Here is a 23,267-nt window from a genome sequence, read left to right as displayed (position 1 = left end):
AATGGAAAACCCCACACGCTAGGAAGCGTTTTCCTATAAATGAACCTACACCGCGAATATAGATTAATCTGAACCATTTTGTCTCGGACTAGATATAGTTATAGGGAAAAAAGAACTGACTTTTTTAGCTTAACCACAGTTTAATTATATGTGTTACTATCATGATAATTGCGACTCTTAAGATTAAATTACAGGATGCATGTAAGTATTTTTCAGCCCTATATTACTCCTATTATTTTGTTTATTTTCTTTATTATAGGAGTAATGAGTATTCTCACCAACATAGTTTACCTTAGATTAGAACTCGGATTCTGCAATAAATCCTCCAGATATGAAAACTTTGTTACATAATACATTAATACATTACAATTAAAAAATAAGGACAATCTGCAAGGTCACCGAATTAATTCATCTCTCTCAGAGGAAAATCTCTATGAAGATCAGCTAATTAATGAGGATTTATGGATTTATTCATACTAATGTTTTTACATTATTCTATAGAAGTTGCCTATAGAAATTGAATCTATAAAACTGATAGATAAGTGCATTAAAGATAGAACTTGATCAAATCCACATAGATGGAAAGAAAATTTTCAGTAACGAGAGAATCACTGAATCAGACATGATCATTTGACAAATTACTAAATAACATTTTAAACTTGATTGCCTCTTACCTAAATCATAAATGATCTACCAACCAAACTCCTATAGATTTTCTCCCAATTTTTTTTCCGGAACACATCATAATGAAAATATTATAATTAAGATTACTAGGGTATGAAGCACGCTACTTGGATATTTGTTTATTGTTTTGTAAATTTTAAGTTTAGGAGAATACAGTCAAACCTCTCTATAATGACAGCGTTTGTCCGAAAATTTCATGGCTGCTATAGTGAGGTGCTGCTATGTATGTATACTGACATTTGATGTTTAGATTTCATTTAGCTCTTATAAACAAATACCCCCCCCCCCCCCACCAAAAAAAAACGTATACTCGGATTAATTATGATGCACCCAACCTTTGCGGGCGACCTATTACCCCCCGACCTTATTTTTTTTATTTTTGTACCATTTTTAACGTGGCACAAAAAAATTTGATGCCTTTTCCGCCATTGGCGCCACGTCGATGCCATGACAAAAATCGCCATTCTTCTTCTTCATTTCAAAAATCAATCAACCCATTTTCCTCCATTAACACACACACATTCAATTTCATCATCAATCAAAAAAATTTGATGCAACACTCTCTTCCTCCGAACACACATACATTCAACCCACTTCCTCCATTAACACACACACATTGAACCCAATCGCCACACACACATTCTTCTTCTTCTTCTTCTTCTTTTCAAGAAATCAATCAACCCATTTTCTTCCATTAACACACACACACATTCAATTTCATCATCAATCATAAAAAGCTTTATTTTCAAAAATCAACCAACCCATATTCTTCCTCCAAATTTTTAACACACACAATTCAACCCATTTTCTTCCTCCATTAACACACACACATTCAACCCATTTTCTTCCTCCATTAACACATACACATTCAATTTGTGTGTTCAATCATAAATATCTTTTGATTTCTTGAAAAATCAACCAACCCATTAATTCAATGTGTGTGTGTTCATAGGAGATTTTGTGTGTGTTAGAGAGATGAATTAATGTGTGTGTGTTAATTGAGGAAGAATATGGGTTGGTTGATTTCTTGAAATGAACTTTTTATGATTGATGATGAAATTGAATGTGTGTGTGTTAATGGAAGAAAATGGGTTGATTGATTTCTTGAGTGGAGAAGAAGAAGAAGACAACACTCTCCACTATGCAACTAGGCATCAATTTTTTTTGTGCCACGTCGGTAGAAAAAGGGTACAAAAATACGGAAAAAATAAGGCCAGGGGGGTAATAGGTCGCCCGCAAAGGTTGGGTGCAACATAATTAATCCGAGTATACGTTAGGGGGGTATTTGTGTATTTTCCCTATATATATATATATATATATATATATATATATATATATATATATATTAGTTTTTATGCTAGTATAAACGAAACCAAAAATACTTGTTAATTTTAAAATCCCAAATGATTTTCATATTTCATTAATTAAAAATTGAAAAGACTAATAAATTACTAAGAAATCCATAACTAGTTATACCATACCGATAAAGAATTAAAATCTAATGAACATATGCATTTAAAATTAATTGAAAATTTAAATTTTCAAGTTTGATGTAAGAATTCTAAAATTGTAGATTGTTCCATAAATTCTAGCCTCTTATTACGTAATAATGTAACGTTTGAACTGACGACGATTTTTGTTCAAACTTTTAAAGAAAAGGGAATTCAATAGCTTTCCCTTGAAGACTATCTAAGAGCTTAATAGTATAATTGAAGATTTTTAGATATTCGTACTTGAAGTACTAAAATTTACTATGTACATGAAATTAATGAAGATTATCATAAATATTTTAATATTTTATTTTATAGATAATATATTTCTTACAAAATATTATTGCACATTATTTGAGGGTGGCTGTTATAGAGAGTAATTTTACAAAGAGTGTACCGCTATAATGAATGACATTGCTGTTATAGGCAGAATGTTGTTATAGAGAAGTAAAATGCAATATAGAAAATCGGTTCCGGAGAAAATCAGGCCGTTATAGTGAAATGTCGTTATAAGGAATGAAAATTGTAGAGAGGTTTGACTGTAATATTGTCAACTAGAAGGTTAGGTTTGATGTGAAAAGAAACTTCTTAACTGTATAATCTAAAAATATAGAATCAGGGGCGGAGTTAAGAAATGTCGCTTAAAACATACAACTTGTAAATAAGAAAAAAATAATATACATAAATATTGTTGAATTCCCTGTGATATAAAGGAAGCTTTTAGTATAGCATACATAGTGGCTCAAAAGGTATAAGTCTGAATTCCAGGTGTAATATTATTACAATGCAAATAATTATACAATTAGATAAATTAAAAGATAATTGAGTGTAACTTCATTTAATTGCATTAATTTTAATAGGAAACCCAAAATAAATAATAAGCAGCCTATAGTAATAGAGAATAACTTTCAATAATGGTATACAAAAATAATGACTATTTTAACTTAGATCTTTTTTTCTTGTTAAACTTTCTGGCTTCATCACTGTGTAAAATTGCAGACATTCAGAAAGTAGAGTAGTATTTCCTTTTCCCAAAAAAAAAAGAAGAAAAACAATAAGAATGAAAAGAATTTATACTATTAAAGATTGTGGTGGGATGGATACAATTTTTTTACCCTTAAATTGAGGTCTCACCTTTGAACTCAAAATTCTAGTAGGAAGCTCCTTTAATCGATTTAAATGCGGCGCGAATATTAATCGAGATCTCAAAACGGATTTCAAACGCAAAAAAATTATACAAATGGTAAAATAGTGGGTAGAGGAAACGTGGGAGTGAAGCGCGTAAGGGAAGATATGATTTAGAATAATTGCATAAACTAATGAGTTTATGAGACAATCACTATCAAGTCGTCTATAGTCTATGACTAAGACAAAAAAATAATAGAGGTAACATTTTTATAGAAGTTCACAAAAATGAGCTAGCAAGCAAGCAAAAGTAAGGGCATAAAATCCAATTATATAAGGATAAATCAAATCAATCTCCCTAATGAAATCTCCTCCAGCGATGCAATTATTGTCATCTTTTTTTTTTTTTTTGAAAAAAAAAATACCCCTTTTGAAGATCTCTCTCTTTAACCTATTGATTTAGCCTTATAATGCTACAAAGTTTTGAGCAAAATCATCTCAATTCTTGAATCTTTCTTGGTTTCAACTTCTTTCTTCTTCATCTTCTTGATTCTCAAGTTTTTTATTTTTATTTTTATTTAAAAAAAAAATTGAGAATATGGGCAGCAATTATTTTGGTGAACTAAACTTGGGAAATGAAAGATCATCTTCATCTTCATCAGGATCATCAAGAAAAAGCAAGAAAAACAATTCAGAAAAACCAAACAAGCAACCACAAAGAGGACTTGGTGTTGCTCAATTAGAGAAAATTAGATTGCATAGTGAAATGGGTTGTGCTAATAATTATCTTCCTTCTCTTCACAACAATAACCCTTATGCCAACAATCTCACACAGGTAACTATTTTGCCTCTAATCGTGTTTATCTCATCAAAAGTTCTTTAGTGGCCGATCTAATCATGAGTTTAGCGTAGTTAGTGTTTTGAAGTCAAACCTTATATACATCTGCAAAAAGTTATGAATAGGGTATTTATCATAGTGCAATTTATCAACTCAAAACCCATATCATCTAAATTTTGAATCCATCACGTGCACTCCCAAGTTTGTTTTCAGAACTCATAGCGTCTAAATTTTTGAATCCACCACTCCACTCCCAAGTTGGTTTTCAGAACCCATAGACTTTAAATTTTTGAATCCACCGCTTCACTCCCATAATTGTTTTCTTGCACTAGATTCTTGAGTACTCTTTGAGAATATTCAGGATTTTGATGAGGTTTTTTCTTTTTCTTTTTCTTGTTCTTTTGTATATATGCAGGAGGATATGAGACTACAAACAGCATACTCATCATCTTCATCTTTTTCCTATTCAACATCCTCTTCTGCTCATGGTTTTCCAAGCCACCAAGGCATTATGGTATGCAATTAATAGCTATAGATTGGTTCAAAGTTTTCTTCTTTTCTTTTTTGGTAATTCCAGTAATATGGGAAGATGTCCCAAAACATTATTATGTACTTAGAGAATGCCTTATACTTCTTGTGGAGCTGTCTAGATCATTTCTTGTTTTTCTTTTTTGGGTTGAAGCAATTCTCTCTTGTTTTATCTTAAAGAGAAATAAAATTCTTGTTATTAATAAAATTCTTTCTGATTATCTGATAATCCGGATTAACCCTAGATACATGCTTGCTTTTAGATTTCTTCATATTTTGCAGAAGATAGACAAAGAATGAGATTCTTCTATTTTGTTTATCTTTCTTCTCATAAAATTGTCCATATATATAGTAGATAAAAAGATTGAGCACTGGTTAAAACATTGAGCACTGGTTTTGTAGCAAATACAAGTTCTTTAAATGAGTAAATAGTGAAAGAGGATTCTAGTCTGTGTATTTGGAGGATATTTATGCACTTTACTCTCATTTTCCCTTTTTCTTGGAGGTATTTTATAATACTCGCTTCATTTCATTTGATGTGTCTTTGTTTGACTGAATACAAAGTATAAGAAAGAAAGATAGATCTTTGAATCTTGTGATCTATCTGCAGTTTCATTTTATGTGTCTTAGCTTGACTGATCCAGAGTTTAAGAAAGTAAAGTAGAGTTTTGAATCTTGTACTTGTGTGTAGTGTACCGAAACACCCTTTGAATCTTATAGTCTTAAATTTGTGAATGTTGGAAATAAAGTTTTTTTTTTTTTTTAAAACAAACTAAAAAAAAGAAGAAGTAAGACACATAAATTGAAATAGAAAGTATTTGTTTTCTTGTAATTTGTCCTTTTTACTTCACATTTTAGTTTTGCCCATAACAAAACTCTTTTGACTCACTCAAAATTTCAGATGGGAATGAGTGGCGCTGAAGGAGCAAATATCAGATATGGAGATTCTCAGCCTAGTTCTAGACCAAGGTACTGAAAAATATCAATGGACAATTTTAACTGTTTTCTCAATTTATTAATCTCCACAAATATTGTCATTATACTTGTCTCAAATGATTCTAACTACTTTTTGTGGTTAAATTCAGTACTTGGCATCCCGGCATAGTGTATGAGCCTCAACATTATGCTCAACCAAACATGACTAGACATCTCCATACCATGCAAGTAGAGGTATTTTTCTTGCTACATCATTAATTCCATGTAGCATAACTTACAAGTTCCTTTTTTTTTTTTTTTTTTTTTTGGTTTCGCACACAATGTCCGGTGCCTATTTTGGGGCCCCAACTTATCCGGATATGTGTCGCGTAAGGCCATTGTAGGGGAAAGCGCTCCCTACTGAGGTTTTTTTTCTTCATTTTGAGGGCTCGAACCTGAAAACTCTAATTAAGGATGGAGGGATCTTGTCCATCCCACCCCAAAACATTGTAATAGTGCGCTCGGGCTATTTTTCAGCCATGTAATTGAAAATAGCTACTATCATGGAAGTTTCAATTTCCATAAATGAAACTTAATGATAATATCCTGGAATTTCACCTGTGAAATTTGAAACTTCAGCTGTGAAATTTGAAACTTCACGACAATAGCTACATTTCAATTACACGGATTGAAAGTTTCTTTTTTAAAAGATATTATCCCACCATAATCATTGGTGGTGCAATTAAGTTCACGTTAATGCATTAATAGAACTGATTGCAAATTTTGTTTGGTTAATTTATTTTATAGGATTCAATGGAAAGGAGGAGAAAGAAAGACAGAAGTGACTCTATTGGTTCAAGTAATTCTGAAGAGTTAGATTTGGAGCTCAGACTTTCCCTTTGATCTACTATTACTATGGATTGAATATATGTTATGATACTTAGCTAGTAGTTTTGAAAAATAGAAGCACCCCTTGGTTTGGATTTTGCAAATGTTGCACCAGTTTTATTTAAGCAACTTATTGAAATTCAGTAGTCTTTTTTAGAGAGAGAAAAAAAGAAGAAGCAAAAAAGTGTAAGAAGGGAATTGATTTTCCATGGCATGTGTTATAATACCATTTTAATGGAAGGAATTATCTCTTATTAACCTTTGTACAAATGGTCCTTTTTGTGTCCATTATTTAAATTATTTCTCTCGTTAGCTAGTGTAGTGAGCTAAATTTGGTTTGCAAAAAGAAAAATTCATCCAACTTCTTGTAAAGGCATAAAATTCAAAAATAGTCACTTTTCGGCCATTGTGATTGAGAATATATATAGCCATTTTCATATAATCTCAAATTCTACATTAAATGATATTGTCATGAAGTCTCACCAGTAGAATTCGAAATTCTACGATAATGGCTATTTAAAAGATAAAAAGGAGATCGAAAAGTAGCCGGTGGATGCTATTTCTCCTTTTAAAGGTAGACTCTAGCCTATTGAGCTAACGTAGACAGGATTCAATAAAGGCCATAGCAAATAATCTCATGTCATTGGGGTATATATATGAAGCATAAATCATCTCCAACCATATTTTCTTTAATTATTCTTTTTTTTTTTTTTGGTGAATAAGTAATTTAGATTCATGATTTCAGAATGTCACATTATTATTGACCTGCTCAACTTTATAAAAGAAGGAAGCTAGATGGATGAATTTGGTGCTATGTTGAAAACCAAAGTTTTTCCCCATTAGGTAAAAAAGGGAACAAATCTTTGCGGTTTCCTCATTTTTTGTATGCATCTTTATGGACCTTTTTGGTGTTAAAGATGTTTTTTGATTTGGTACAATGTATTAATGGTCATAATTCAAAACATGTTAATGTCAAGAGGCTAATTATATCTTGACATAAATCCTATGATAGCTGTTGGAAAAGGATTTGGCTCCTCTACATTTCTCTTCTCTCCATTTTCACCTAGTTCCTATTTAGATTAGTGACACTTGTCCTATTTGCATATTAATGGTCCAGATTTATTCAACTAATCAATAATCTTAATCATGGTTAATATACCATTGTTCTAGGGGGGGACAAATATACCCTCCAACTTTGGTAAGAAATCTTCAGCTCCAAAAATATCACTTTCAAAAGTTTTTACCTTAAGTAAATTTAAAGTATTTGCGTGGAAAGTACGGAACACTGAATTTGGTTGTTGATAGGTATACATGCACCATTTTCATACTTTTTCTATGTTAAATGGCAGAGTTATGACTTCCATTTAATTTCTGTTAATTGGCAAAGCTATCTAGCTTTTGAAATTTTTTGTCCAATGATAGTTTATAGCATAACAAGAACTCCCAAACCGGAGATAATCATGTTAAATTTTTGAAAATTTATAAAAGAAATTTGTTCAACTTTTTTTTTATTTGTTTTTTTTTTTTTAAATGGTGACAACTTCCGCTAAAGAAGCAAATAGGTTACATGTAATTATCTTCATCTAGGATTTTATTAAGGGTGCTTATCATTCTTCTAATAATAGCTTTAGAGATGAAGATTTCTTACCAAAGTTAGAGAGTAATTTTTTCCTAGCATAAAGGCATATTAACCATGATTAAGATTATTGATTAGTCAAATAAATCTGAACCATTAATATGTAAATAGCACAAGTGTCACTAATCTAAATTGGAACTTGGGAAAATTGGAGAGAAGAGAAAATGGAGAGGAGCCCAATCCGTTGGAAAAGATAAAGTTTAAAGAAAATCGTACCTTATTTGTTATGATCGTAGAATTCATGAAACACTTTAATTTGATTTTGAAAACTTAATATACTGACAAACTAAATCTTGACTTACTATAATTAGATTAGATATTAAATCTAATGTAAGGGCCGTTTAACAGTACAACTCTCCACCAATTCACTAGGGTTTTCTTACATTATTTTGCATAATCCTCACCTCATAACTAGTTTTTGGAATTGAGTCAGACTCAATGTCCATTCGTTCAAATGGTAAATCATACAGAGAACAAAACCCATCTCATTTATTGGTTTACCCAATATTAGGCCCCCATATTATATTGTTCACGCTACAGTTGGCAGACTTGGAAGTATGGGATTGTTAAGTTGTCCCACATCATGTATAGGATCGATGTGGATTGATCTCCTTATAGGGTTTTGGCTAATACTCACCTCATGAACAAGTTTTTAGGGTTGAGTTAAGTCCAATGTTCATTTCTTCACATCCCTGCTCCACCCCATATATTACATTGTTTGGCTTTATACACACACCCTATTAATTCGAACTTGCGCTACGTATGGCTAATTGAAGCAAAAAAGTTTCCTACATTTACTGTTCACAAGGCGAAATATCTCATCATATGTGGAGGGATTTTATATATCCCATCACACTTCTTAGCAACCCATATTACGTTGTTACTTAAATACTAGACAAAACTCAAGACATTTCTCAAGCAATAACCAATAATTCTTGATTATGACCAGGCAAAACTTAATGGTCTGTCAGGCATTTAAATTTGCTAATTAATGTGAGTTCTGATTGTGATAATTGACTAAAGTTAGCTCCATAACAGCTCACAATTAATTAGCTTTACACAGTACCACGTCGGGTTTTAGTCAACACTTGTCATTTCCATGCCTTAAATAATTTTAGTTCTTAATTTGTTCTCTAGATCTGCAGCCACTATATATATTCATATATATTCTTTGATGTCATGAATCAGAAAATTAATTTCACAAGATTTGCATGAGCTGTATACTACTACTTTAATTATGTACTCATTTTTCGAAACAGATAGTCAGATACTAATATATATGCTGAGTACTTAGAGAGATGATAACAAGGAATTAAATTTTCACCTCTTTATAAATCATTTATAAGGAATCTTCATGCATACGTATGTTGTCCAAGACATGCTTGATATATAATCTTAATAATAAGTTACTTTTCATTTAAACAAAAAACAAAAGATTTTCATTTTCATGTGTTTATTTGATATTGTTGACATAAGCTGCTTTTTATGTGAAAATGCCTCTTCCAGCCTTCCAGCCTTCCGTATGTTTCCCCTCTCTCTATATATAATACTCCCCATGATTTAATTTATGAGGTACTGTTTGATCGTTACATAATTTAATAAATAGAAAAAGAATTTTAGAACTTTTAGTAATCTTAAACGTGTCACAAGATTTATGCAACTATAAAATTTGGTAATCCCACCCAAAAAATGCGTCAGGATTTGAAGTTTATAGGTTCTATATTATTTTTTTAAGTTACCGGTTCTACATTAATAATATGTACGTATGCAAGAATTTTTTTATTTAAAAAAATATAAGATTTGAACCAAAATACTAATTTCAACACTCACAGTCACACTCTAGCTTCGTCCCCGATACCACCAAATGTGCTGCTTAACTACTCTATGATTTTTGACTCAAGTTTCTAGTATAATAGGTGGGCTTGTAAATTGGGCCTTCAAATTCAAACTCCAGGCTGCACTCCTTAAACTATCCATTAGGTTGGGCCACTTTTAAGCAGAACGAGGTAGGAAGCTTTAGTAGCCCAATTCAAATGACAATAATGTTACTTCCTTTGTCCCAATTAATGTGGTATATTTTTTTTGGGCAATTTGCACGATTTCCCTTATTTTGGGGTGGTCTTTAATTTTTTTTTATACCCGTAAAATATCTCTTTCCGCCTAGATGCATCCTAACTTTCAAAATTATTTTTACCCTCAAATTTTTTACTACTAACTCAATCCAAAATTTTTTTTTTCAGCAAAAATAATAAGGAATTATTTTTATATTTTTTTTTTGAAAAATTATCCGTAACAAAAAAAAAAATTCGTAGGTTTTATTTTAGGCAAAAAATTATTTGAGGGTAAAATAATTTTGAAGCCTTTGGCAACAGTTAGACAAAAGATAAATGACCCCATAGTATAACCGTTATAAAAAAAAAAAAGGGTATGGATGAACTATTTTTCAAAGTCAAGGGTAATTTTGGCCCTTTTCCGTATTTTTTTTGGGAAACTTTTGCCTTATCCCGAAGGCATAATTTTCATAATTTCGTAACAAAAGAGGGTCTATTCGTTAGGCCTTTGTAGAATTCAAGAGTTAAAAAAAAAAAAAAAATTCGCCTTGCGTTTTGCCTTAAGGCATAATTTTCGCGAAGCGTTGACCTGTGAAATTGGCTTTTTGTTTTGACTGAACGGGGGTTCAAACCCAAAACCTCGGAGCATTTTCGACCACCTTTTTAAGTGACGGGGAAAAAATTAAAGACCAGAACCTTTGAAGGACAATCCGTGCAAAAAAAAAAGTATTTTCTTGGGGGAAAGAACGTCGTTCCCCCCTGAAAACAAAATAATTACCCGCCCATATCCCTTTTACTTTCACGTCCCTAAAACTATTTAATTGAAATGCCCCCAAATTTATAATACCAACATGGTATATAAATATACTGAGATGATATCATGTTCATTTATTAAGAAAACTCACTTTTCAAAAAAAAAAAAAAAAAAAAACCTCTCGAGATACCATCATCTTATATATTATATGCATATACTGTGGTGTAAGATGGGGACATGGGATTTTTCAATTAGACACTCACACTCCTTAGTCTTCCGTGATACCATCGTGGTACATAAATAAACTGAGACGATATCATGGAGCACTACTTCAATCCTTTTCTTAATCCTCCATGATAACATCATGATATATAAATATATTGTGATTGTATCATGGAGGAATGGTTTTGGATGAGGGCGTACTCGGATAAATATTTTCGGTCGATTGGTTAACAAGCGAAATTAGTTTAGGAGGGGGAGGGGCTGGTAAATATTTTACATTTTTGGGTTATTTTGTGTTTTTTTTCCTATTTTCTTTCTAATCAAATCCCAAATGACACAATTGTTTATTACAATATTATTTAATTTTAAATTTTTTACTTTACCCTTAATGAGATGATAATTTATAACTATACAAATGTTTATGACTTGTTTTAGATAATAAGTCTTAAAAGGCCTCTTTTATTTTTTAAACTTCATTTTCAGTCAAATACCGACACATAAATTGACACAGAGTGAGTGTAAAATTGACCTGAATCTCATATTACTTGACTTGGCTAAAATTGTGATGTGATTAACTTCAATTTTAAATCTTATAGTTAACGTCAAAAACTGATTTTGTTTATTCTATTACATCTATTGTTACGATTCTTTGCAATGGATAGATATATCTAATGCAATGGTCTCAAATGCCAAATTCCTCTCCCTTGCACTTGACGTTTTTAAGTGCCGAACTCACAGCTCACGAAGTTGAAATTCGAGTTCACTTCGTCCTGCGATTAGCAGGTCCACAAAAAGCACAAAGTATGAAAAAACATCTTCACACATACAGTGAGAAGAAGTCAAGGAATTTTAACATCTATGATAAATACATAAAAAATAATTTGAACATTGTATATAAATGTTTCGCCGAAGGGGATTCTAACCCCCTAAGCTTCACCTGGCTCCGCCCCTGCACATATATCTTGTAATCTTTTTAACAGAAAATACTTTATTCTCATGCAAAAATATTGATCTATTACGGTCTCTCATGTGGTAATATTTGAATTTCATATTATTAATAAATTTAAAAACCAAAATTTTTACCTAAAATGTGTGAAATGTAGAAGTACTGCCATACAGGATGATATAGTAAAAACTTATCCATATTCAGTGTTTACACTAAACAAATTAGTTTAACCTTAAGAGTGAAGAACAAATTAAAGTAATACAAATTCACATCAATAAGGATATTTTACGTTTTTTAGTTTCTAGAAGTTTATTTTCGGATACAGAAAAGATATATAAAGACTGGCTGAAAAGTTTTTACCCAAGAAGCAGGGGAGGCTCGACCATAAGGCCAATAAAGCAATCGCTTGGGGCCCATTTTTTTCTTAAAGATGTATTTTATATATAAAATTTATAAAAAACTATTTATATATAAAATAAATAGTTTATATTAAAATATTTCTTTTAATATTTTAAAAGAAATATTAAAATTAAAATTGATAAAATCTTATCTAAGATCAGTAATGTCTCAAGAGAGACTGAATGGATTAGATATATTATCAATTGAAAAGGAATTGTTAGAACAAATCGATTATAAAACAGTAATTAATGACTCCGCATTTGGAAAACCTAGAAAAGTAGACGTTAAATAAAAATATGTATACCGATCTTTCCTTTTAAAAAAAATTAGAGAATCTTTTTGAAGTCTAGCTTTAGGCCTCCAATGTTGTTGAGACGGGTCTGCCAAGAAGTAGATCGTAATCCATATCGAACCACACAAATAAAAAAGGCAAAATTTTGAGAATAGATTGGGATCAGTCTCATTCGCTAACTGGGATCAGTCTCATTCGCTAACTGTTTATATAGTTCTCTCAATTTAAAGAATGATGTTAAGTAAGGTCTGCACGTCTTAATTAGACCTAATATATATAATTGTGAAGTCCTTGTAGAATTGATCACTTCTCATATTGGACCATATATAGCCCACTTGCTATCTCAGCATCTTTTAGTCTCATGCACGTCATTCAGAACCCCAAAAATCTAATTCACATTTCAAAATAATTAATGTAAGCCATATGTGGCAGGGAAGAATTTATCTAGCTAGTTAGCTTTCAGAGCACATGAGTATTATTTTTAGTAGAATTTCCATGTATATTCCAAGTTCAGATTTAGGTAAAATAAGTCTTAATTAGTATGTCAACAGACACTCAAAGCTCATATTTACGTGTTCTAATTAGATATTGTTTGTTAGATTCAAGTTCATGACATGTATTATTCCTTTTGGCCTAATAAACCTCACGAATATGTCCGTCAGGCTATGTTATCATCGAGCACAAAAGCACACATACTATGTGAATTTGTAATATGCCTTACATATAAAAAAATTCACTTTCCTCTACCATTCTTAGGTGGAGTTCGCTTAAAGTGTAACATGAACCAGTTCTTAGAAGCTTGCTACTCCTTTCCTTTGACCTCCACCCTTGTTGGTCCGCCCTCTGTCATGAATATCAAATTGCTTTTGCAAAATGGCGTAACCATATGTTGATCATGAAGTGAAAGTGATCCTCTGAAATACAACATCTGGTTCATATTATTTGTCCTTTAAAATTTGTGCACGCCTCTTAAAAATACATTTTAACTGGTATTTAGAAATACATTTAAACTACTCTTTGTTATATTTCTCCTCAACGTCGTATGTATTTAACACCTACTAATTGTAGCTATACAGGAGAATTTGAAGAAAAGAACATAGTAATAAATGCTTCTTTGCTCGCGGAAAAGGTAATATTATGGAACAAATTCAGTTTGTTCATACAACTCTAGTATTTGAGACCAAAAGGAGTACTTATTGGAAGCTAGTGGTGTAAGGGGTTAAAGCTGGTTTCTTCGTATATTTACTTATTTTATTATATTTTGAGTACCCTTACTAAAAATTCTGACTCCGTTAACTGTCAAAATGGTCTCTATTGTCGTAAGTTTCGAGATATATCTATTCAATTATCTTAACTATCATTTTTTCCTTGCTCAAACACTAACAAATGCAACATACATGTAACCAGATTCTTGATTAATTGCCAACTGCGTCCACACGGCATTTAGAATGTCAATCTCAGACATGGTCAGCACAAAATACATAAAAGAGGTTTACTCACAGTAGAAAGGGTCTTTTGGGCTTATATAAAGCCCCTACAGCGTAAGATCAAAATGTACAATTTCCAAGTGATCACTCACAAAAATAAAAGTGTCCCAACAATTAGTTAAGATGGCTAAATCCATAGCTTTTAATTCCTTGGTTTTGATCATTGCAACAATTGCATTTCATTCATCACTAGTCAATGGAAAGATATCAAGTAGCATGTATGTCAATTGGGGTGCTCATCATTGTAAAATGCTAGGCGATGATCTTCAACTTGTTCTTGATCAATCTGCAGGCAAGTTTTACTTAGTTATCTTTACATCTAAAACCTGCATTTGATAGCAGCTTGTTATTCCTATTGACTATTTCTTTTTCAAGATTTAAAAAAAAATGCCTATTTGTGTAATCTTCCGTTCGGCTGCTGCGGGGTCAGGAATTCAAGAAAATACTAGTGTCACACCTCGGATTTGGACCTATGATTTAAAGCAACCTTTGGACCCCCTTTGCCATTACACTGGAATTTTCTTTTATGTCAACGGGATTCAAAAATTTATATATTACCAAACAAAAATAGTAAATATTTTAGCCAATACATAGAGAAGATTTTTGGCGAAGGTGATTCAATTGATCCCCACATCTAGACCTAATCACAGCCTTGCTTCTATTGTTACTGCTCCAGGCAGAGACAAACCTAGAATTTAGAGTCAATGGGTTCAGAATGATTTTGATCTTAGTATATGTATATATTTTTAAAAATCCGCATATGTGTACATAGTTGAAAAACGTCGATAGTTGAACTCACATAATTCACTCTAGATCCGTTAAGTTTTTTGGGTTGACAATACTAACTGATTTGGTTTCAATTTCAGGTTCTGGTGCACAATCAAAAAGATCATTTCTCTTTGGTAGCTTTGAAATGCTTATCAAGTTGGTCCCTAACAACTCTGCTGGAACTGTCACAACATACTATGTAAGTATATTCGTACAGTATTCATGATTCGTGATGTTTACTTTATGTAACAAAATTAATCGGGTTTAAATTTTGTATACTAACAGTATATAACAAAACATTTGTTTATTGATTGTGGCAGCTATCTTCTACCGGTACCAAGCATGATGAAATCGACTTCGAGTTTTTAGGAAATATATCAGGACAACCTTATATAATACACACAAACATTTACACCCAAGGTGTTGGAAATAGGGAGCAACAATTCTATCCATGGTTTGATCCAACTGCTGATTTTCACAATTACACCGTTCATTGGAACCCCAATGCTGTCGTGTAAGTCAATCTTTTTAGATAACTTCTTTCCATTAGATGAAAATCTTATGTATAACCTCTCCCCACCTCTATTTTTTATCTATATATTTCAAAAAAAAAGTCTAACGTAGTGTATTTGGTGTGACACAGAATATTCTTTGAAATATGTTTTCCCAAGTCAACCTTCTGGTGTTTAATTGTCAGAAAATACTTACTGAAAAAAAAAAGGATTTCTGCCAAAGGGATAAAATGGCATTCCAACGCTTCTAAGTGGAAGTCACTTTCCTTTACCCTTATCTCTATTCTTAACTTCATATCACCTCTTTAACTAGCTCTTAACTTCATCAAAACACAATCAGTTTGGCTACTCTAATAATAATAATACTCCATCTGTTCTAATTAATACTCCCTCTCGTATTTTTCTTTTTTTAAATCTATTCCAAAAAGAACATCATACCGTTCTTATAGAAATAATTTAAATTTAAATTTAAATTTAAACTTCTCATTTTATTATTAATTAGATGATTTATAGCCAAACAAATAAATGTTGCTTGTTTTAGATTACCAGTTTCAGAAGTCTTTCTTTAGTTCCTTTCTTAAGCTCTGTATCTAGTCAAATCCAACCATATATATAAGGACAAAGGGGGTAATATTATTTCTTTAATAGTAAATATTTCTTTCAAAATATGTTTCAGATTTTGTTTCTTTTCAGAAAAATATTTTCCAGAAATGACTTCAGTCATATCACACTTTAGGAAACTAGAATATTCCTCAAAATTTGATATGATACCTCTTATGTTTTTTTCAGATGGTACATTGATGGTATTCCCATTAGAGTCTTTAGAAACTACCAACTCCAAGGAATTCCATTCCCAAACCAACAAGGAATGAGAGTCTACACTAGCCTTTGGAATGCTGATAGCTGGGCAACTAGAGGTGGCCTTGTGAAAATTGATTGGAATAGTGCACCATTTACTGCAACTTATAGAAAGTTCAGGCCAAGAGCTTGTTATTGGAATGGATCATTAAGTATTGTTCAATGTGCTATTCCCACAAGATCCAATTGGTGGAATTCCCCTTTATATAATAAATTGAGTGCTGATAATTTTGGTCAAATGAACTCCATTAGAAGCAAGTATATGATCTATGATTATTGCAAAGATATGAAAAGATTCAAGGGAGTTATGCCTACTGAATGCTCATTGCCACAAAACTAGAAGGACGTGGTCAAAGTGAAAGCTGCTTCATTGGATCTTTTTTTTCTTTTGTCTTTCCAATAAATTCTTCCAGATATTAATGTACTAATCTTGAGCTTCAACATTTTGCTTCTATTTTGTTTTTTTAATTAATTTTGTTTTTGTTTTGAGCAAGATCTTGCTTATGAGTTGATCTCATTCATGTACTCTATTCTTTAAAGTAAAAACTTGATTATTTTTATTAATGACTTTTCCACGATTATTCTGTTGAATTCGAATTTGTGTTAATCGATTATAGCCTAAGAGGATAATAATGTGGCACAAGTGGTGAATAAATAAAAGGCCTAATTGTGTATGTGATAAGTTAGGCCCAATAGCTATAGGTTTGTGATAAGTAGACACTCTCTATAAATAGAGGCCAGCTCTTTTTTCTTTAGCAATCAAAAAACCTTAGCATGTTTTATTTCTGAATGTGTTGACATCCCATTAGTTGAGTTCTCCGAATTGTGAGAGCGTTATAGCTAGTGGACTGTGGAAGTTGGTTTCAAACTTAACCGATGTGAGATTCACGTAAAGTGTAAAAAACGCCCTTTCTTCAAAATTCTTTAGAAGCTTGCCAGTCGTTTTTTTTTTTTTTTTTTTTACTCCTCATCTGCCTGCCTTCCATCTTGGATGTCACACTGCTTCTGGAAAATGGTGTAACCATCAATGTCGACCATGAAGTAAAATTTAAGTGTTTGTCTAAAATACTTTGTAGGTTCATATTATTTGTCCTTATTACGTTCTTGTCATCTCCTAAGAAAACACATTTTAATAGCCTTAATTATAAGAGTATACATCTAAACTACTTCTTTCTCTTAAACGTCTTGTGTATAGCTTTAACACTTTACTAATTGGAGCAGTACGATTTAACAATTTTCGAAGTTAAATATTTCATGAAACAAATTGGATTTGTCAAAACAACTAAATATTTGAGACCGAAAGAAGTACATATCCTGAAGATTAGTCCAAATGGTCTCTATAGATGTATGTTTGGAGATATTAGGCCTGATAAAATTAGTTCATAGAAGCATGGTTAGCCCGACTCGCATAGGTTTAGGCTCAATTCACTTGATTCGTCCAATTCAACCTTTTAAAAAATTTGATTAATACGTTGCCGAAATTCTCACTCATTAGAAACTTTGTCAAAAAAGTTTTTATTTTTTATTTTTTATTACATAACAATAATAAAGAGAAAAAAGGTTTTATTAGGTACTTTATAAAATTATAAAAATAAAAACTTAGTAAAAAATAAGCAGGTTGTGTTAGGACCCGTTTCTTAGCTCATTTTAGGCTTTTAGCCCAAATGACGCGCTCATTGATTGACACAGCCCATTTTAACTTGTCCAAATTTAATTCAACCCGCCCATTTGATACCATTAGCCCCTAGGAGATATGTCTATATTAAAATTCAATAATCTTCACTAAACATTCTTTTTTTTTCTTGCTCAAAAACTAACAGATACAACATACATGTAACCAGATTTCTTAATTAATTAATAGCAAACTGCGTCCACTCGGTGTTCAGAATGTCAGATTTCGGACATCGTCAGCAAAAAATACATAAAAGGTTTACATGCAAATAGTAATTGAAAGTGTCATTAGGGCTCTACAGATCTGAATTAATACCAGAAAGTCCCCCTTTTGGACTATGTAAAACACTTCCTATTAAAGATGACTTTATTCTCTGAGCTCAAAACCGAAACCTCTAACTAGCTAAGGCTGGAGGAGTATTGATTATTATCTCGTATTTGGAGTCCTTTGTTAATATTAACATAAATTTTGTAGTGCAATTTGTCCAAGACATGTCAAGATAATGTGGAAGTCCTGGTTTTAAGTAAAGGAAAAACTCCATGTCAATGTCAAATTTAATTAGATATAGGTACAATATCATAGGTGATAGTATGTCAACAGGGTCCTCGAACAAATTAAGCTCATATTTTAAGGGTTCCAAGTAGATATGCCCTTTGTAAAATGTTGAGTTTGTAACCATAAATACTGAACATGAACTAAAAAGTAAAAACTGGTGGTCTACTAAAATACTGTGTCTGCACACTCCCTCAGAAAAACAATTTAATAGTCTTAATTATCAGAAAATTTGTATCTCATCTTTTTTAACCAGTTGAGAAACCCCCAAGGACAAGTAGGGCAATGTTCAAAATTCGATGGACAATATGTTCGTTCCTCTACCCTTCTCCATTTACATATCATGCTTTTGACTGTAATAGAGTTTTAAATTGTAATGAGCATCTAATCCACACATTACGCGTTGCGCTCTTACTACTAGAAGAAATTCTTGGGGTTTCTTTTGTGTTTTATTATCATATGGATTTTATGGAATAAGTTTAAGAGGTCTTTTAATATATTTTAGCTTTAGGCGGTCAGTTTTGTTAAGTCGTCCCTGATTTTGAGATATATCTAAATCAAACTTCAAATTATCTTCACTATGTATTTCTTTTTTCTTTTTTTTGCCTTGAGATATAACCAATACAACATACATGTAAGCAGATACCAATTGCCAACTGCATCTACTCGGTGTTTAAGATGTCAATCCTCAGACATGTTCAGCTCAAAATACATAAAAGAAGTTTGCATAGTAATTGAAAGGGACTTCAATTATATGCTATATAAAGACTCCACATCCTAAGAGAAAAATGTACAATTTCCAATTGGTGACTAACAAAGAAAAAAAGTGTGTCATAATTTATTAAAGATGGGCAAATTCATAGCTTTTAATTCCTTGGTTTTGATCATTGCAACAATTGCATTTCATTCATCTCTAGTCAATGGAAAGATCTCAAGTAGCATGTTTATCAATTGGGGTGCTCATCATTGTAAAATTCAAGGCGATGATCTTCAACTTGTTCTTGATAAATCTGTAGGTAAGTTAATTTTTATTTATAGGGGAATAAATATATAATTTTGTATATTATGTATGATACCAAAACACCGGGGTCGCTAGAGAATTTATAGCAAAGTATGTAGCCAATACGTATAAAAGAACCAAAGCCATCCAAAAGGTAGGGGTAAAGTCTGCGTACACTCTACTCTCCCCAGACCCCACTTTGTGGGATTTCAGTGGGTATGTTGTTGTTGAAAGCTATCCAAAAAATTTCTAACAATAGTAGATCCTAGCAGGTCTGCCAGTAGTATATATAGACACAACAAGTAAATTACATTGGTTATCTTTCATGTATGATGTGCAACGCCCAAAGCCTCTTAAAAGCTGGATGGGATAGCAAATTGTTACTCCTAATTCTTTTCCAAGATAAAAGTTGCTTACTTGTGTAGCCTTCCATTGTAACCATTCGAGATATAGGCGAATTCAGAATCTTGAGTCGGCTGATTCAGAATGAGTGTGATCTTATTAATATGTACATGTTTAAAAAAAAAAAAAAAGCATATGTCTCCGTGCATAGTTTAAGCTACAAACAATTGATTCAACTGAACGTACAAAACACGCTTTAAATTCTAATCTGAACCTGCCGGCCTAAAGTGAAAAGAGGGCAAATAAAAATTGACATTTATATTTTGATTGAGCAAAATATTACTGAATTTAAATTATTTGGGTTGACAATACTAATTGTTCTGGTTTCAACTTCAGGGTCTGGTGCACAATCAAAAGATCATTTCTCTTTGGTAGCTTTGAAATGCTTATCAAGTTGGTACCTAACAACTCTGCTGGAACTGTCACAACATACTATGTAAGTATACTCGTACAATGTTCCTGATGTTTAAATTCCGTAACAAAATCAATAGAGTTCTAATTTTATACACTGACAATATACACATAACAAGACATGAACGAATTATTTATATATTAATGATGTTTGTTTTAATTTATCGTGGCAGCTATCTTCTACCGGTGACAAGCATGATGAAATCGATTTCGAGTTTCTAGGAAATATATCAGGACAACCTTATATTATACACACAAACATTTATACCCAAGGTGTTGGAAACAGGGAACAACAATTCTATCCTTGGTTTGATCCAACTGCTGATTTTCACAACTATACAGTTCATTGGAACCCAAATGCTGTTGTGTAAGTCGATCTTTTCAGATAACTTCTTTCCATTATATGAAAGTCGTCTTATCTATCAACTCTCTTCACATTCATTATCTATCCATAATCGGTGTTTGGTATGACGGAGAATGTCTTTTGAAATATATTCTCCAAAAAAATAAGTCAGTTTCTTGTGTTTGATTGCCGAAAAATAATTTTTGAGGAAAATATTTTTCAGCTAAGAAAGAAAATGACACTTTTTGGTGGAAGTCATCTTCCATTACAATTATCTCAACTCTTAACTCCATATCACTGCTTTAACCAACTCTTAGCTTCATCAAAACACTATCCGATTTCCTACTATAATAATAATATATATTTTAGCTGTTCCAATTTATATATCATACTTTCCTTTTTAATTTATTCCAAAAAGAACATCATACTTTTTATTTAAAATAATTTAACTTTAATCTTCTCATTTTATTCTTAATGAGATGATTTACAACTACAGAAATGATTGTCGCTTGTTTTAGACCACTAGTTACAAAAAAGTTCTTTAATTTCTTTGTTCAACTCCTCGTCCAGTCAAACACCGCCATATAAATTAGGACAGAGGGAGTAATATTATTACTGTATAATTATCTTTTATAGTAAATGCTTCATTCCGGATATATCCACTCTCCAACCAAACACCAAAAATTATTTTTTCAAAATCTTTTTCAGAATTTTTTTTCCGTAAATGACTCCTGTCATACCAAACACACTTTACGAAACTAAACACTTTCTTGATATTTGACGTGATACTTCTTATGGTTTTCAGGTGGTACATTGATGGTATTCCAATTAGAGTCTTTAGAAACTACCAACTCCAAGGAATTCCATTCCCAAACCAACAAGGAATGAGAGTCTACACTAGCCTTTGGAATGCTGATAGCTGGGCAACTAGAGGTGGCCTTGTGAAAATTGATTGGAATAGTGCACCATTTACTACAACTAATAGAAAGTTCAGGCCAAGAGCTTGTTATTGGAATGGACCATTAAATATTGTTCAATGTGCTATTCCAACAAAATCCAATTGGTGGAATTCTCCTTTATACAATAAATTGAGTGCTGATAAGTTTGGTCAAATGAGCTCAATTAGGAGCAAGTATATGATCTATGATTATTGCAAAGATGTTAAGAGATTCAAGGGAGTTATGCCTACTGAATGCTTATTGCCACAAAACTAGAAGGACACATCAAAGTGAAAGCTGCGGTTTTCCATTTTCTTATTGGAAATAAATTCTTCAATGTACTCCCTTTGAGCTTCAACATTTTGCTTCTGTTTGTTATTTTATTAATTCCTTTTTGTTGTTTTGAGATCCTTGCTGAGTGGATCTTATACATGTACTTTATTCTTTTAAGTTAAAATTTGATTGTTTGTATTTAGTTCTCTCAAGGCCTATTTCATTTAAGTTGCCTTGAAATATGATTGTTTTTATATATATATATATATTGGTTTTCCAAACTTTTTTTTTTTTTTTTTTTTTTTAATAAATCTTACCCAGCAATGCAGGGTAGAGTTGTATTGATATAAAGAGAGGAGGGCTAGACCATACCTCTATGTAGTATACGACTGGTGATTCAATCACCCCAAAAAAGAAGGTATACCCAAAGGACATATTCCTTCATCCTAGCAAAAGAGACTATACAATTAACTAACTCTAAAATTAGACTTGTGATATCTAGTCTTTACACTTGGCATTTGCCATTTGTCTAGTTGAAAAAGCCCTTTAGATACATTAGGGAGCTGATCAACAGAGAAAAACATCTTGTTGTGGTTGATGTTAGCACTTAGCAGCAAGCTTAGCCAAATAATCTGCAACTTGGTTTCCTTCTCTAAAGTTGTGAAGGAATGCGGCATTGTTGTTCTCCAATACTTTGATGGTTCTGTCAATGATCACCTTCAGTTTTAGATTGTTTGTGTCCCTTGCCTTGAGCATGTTAGAAATTACTTGAGAGTCAAGTTCAATTGAGAAATTAGTGTATCCTTGAATTGTACACCATTTCCCACCAAACTCAATAGCAAAGGCTTCAAAGAACATTGTTACTATTGCACTGTATAGCTATGGAGAAGGCCATTATAAGGCTCCCATTTGAGTCCCTTACAATGCCTCTTATGCCAGCCTTACTATTAGAGGGGCTATAGCTACCATTAGTACTTACTTTGGTAGTTCCTTGACAAGGTTTATGCCAAAGAACTTAAGTAATTACAAGAGAGGGGTCTGAGGGGTTCCACTATCTGGCACAGTTGTGGCCACTGTCTGTTCATATCCAAACTGGGTGCCAATCTATTGAGAGCATGCTTGATATTCCAAAGACATTGTTGTTCCATTCTTGAGTAACTGAATTTCTTCTATGTCCCATATCTACAAGCACTACTCTGTTTCCAGATTTCCCAGTAGATAATGGTTGGTGTGATATGCATTATAGTTTTATGCACCTTGTTCTTAGTTTTTGCATTCCACCA

At 32.1% G+C, this 23,267-nt stretch overlaps 2 protein-coding genes and 1 pseudogene across 2 annotated transcripts; all 3 read left to right on the top strand.

Moving 5' to 3' along the window:
- Positions 1–3,646: 3,646 nt before the first annotated feature.
- On the top strand, positions 3,647–6,739 carry LOC132029259 (protein SPEAR1-like). The gene is made up of 5 exons (XM_059418573.1): positions 3,647–4,134; positions 4,553–4,651; positions 5,567–5,634; positions 5,751–5,835; positions 6,388–6,739. The coding sequence occupies exons 1-5, from the start codon at positions 3,898–3,900 to the stop codon at positions 6,481–6,483; spliced, it is 585 nt and encodes a 194-aa protein (XP_059274556.1). The 5' UTR covers positions 3,647–3,897; the 3' UTR covers positions 6,484–6,739.
- A 6,785-nt stretch (positions 6,740–13,524) lies between these two features.
- Positions 13,525–16,971, top strand: LOC132030995 (probable xyloglucan endotransglucosylase/hydrolase protein 26). The gene is made up of 4 exons (XM_059420826.1): positions 13,525–14,547; positions 15,122–15,222; positions 15,344–15,537; positions 16,325–16,971. Exons 1-4 carry the CDS (start codon positions 14,379–14,381, stop codon positions 16,731–16,733), a joined length of 873 nt encoding a protein of 290 aa, XP_059276809.1. The 5' UTR covers positions 13,525–14,378; the 3' UTR covers positions 16,734–16,971.
- Positions 16,972–19,439: 2,468 nt separating this feature from the next.
- On the top strand, positions 19,440–22,210 carry LOC132030997 (probable xyloglucan endotransglucosylase/hydrolase protein 26; annotated as a pseudogene).
- The last annotated feature ends 1,057 nt before the right edge of the window (positions 22,211–23,267 follow it).

The sequence above is a fragment of the Lycium ferocissimum genome, chromosome 9, assembly GCF_029784015.1.
Source record: "Lycium ferocissimum isolate CSIRO_LF1 chromosome 9, AGI_CSIRO_Lferr_CH_V1, whole genome shotgun sequence".
Lineage (NCBI taxonomy): Eukaryota > Viridiplantae > Streptophyta > Magnoliopsida > Solanales > Solanaceae > Lycium > Lycium ferocissimum.
Note: the sequence above shows the minus strand (reverse complement) of the source record. Positions and strands in the feature narration are given on the sequence as shown.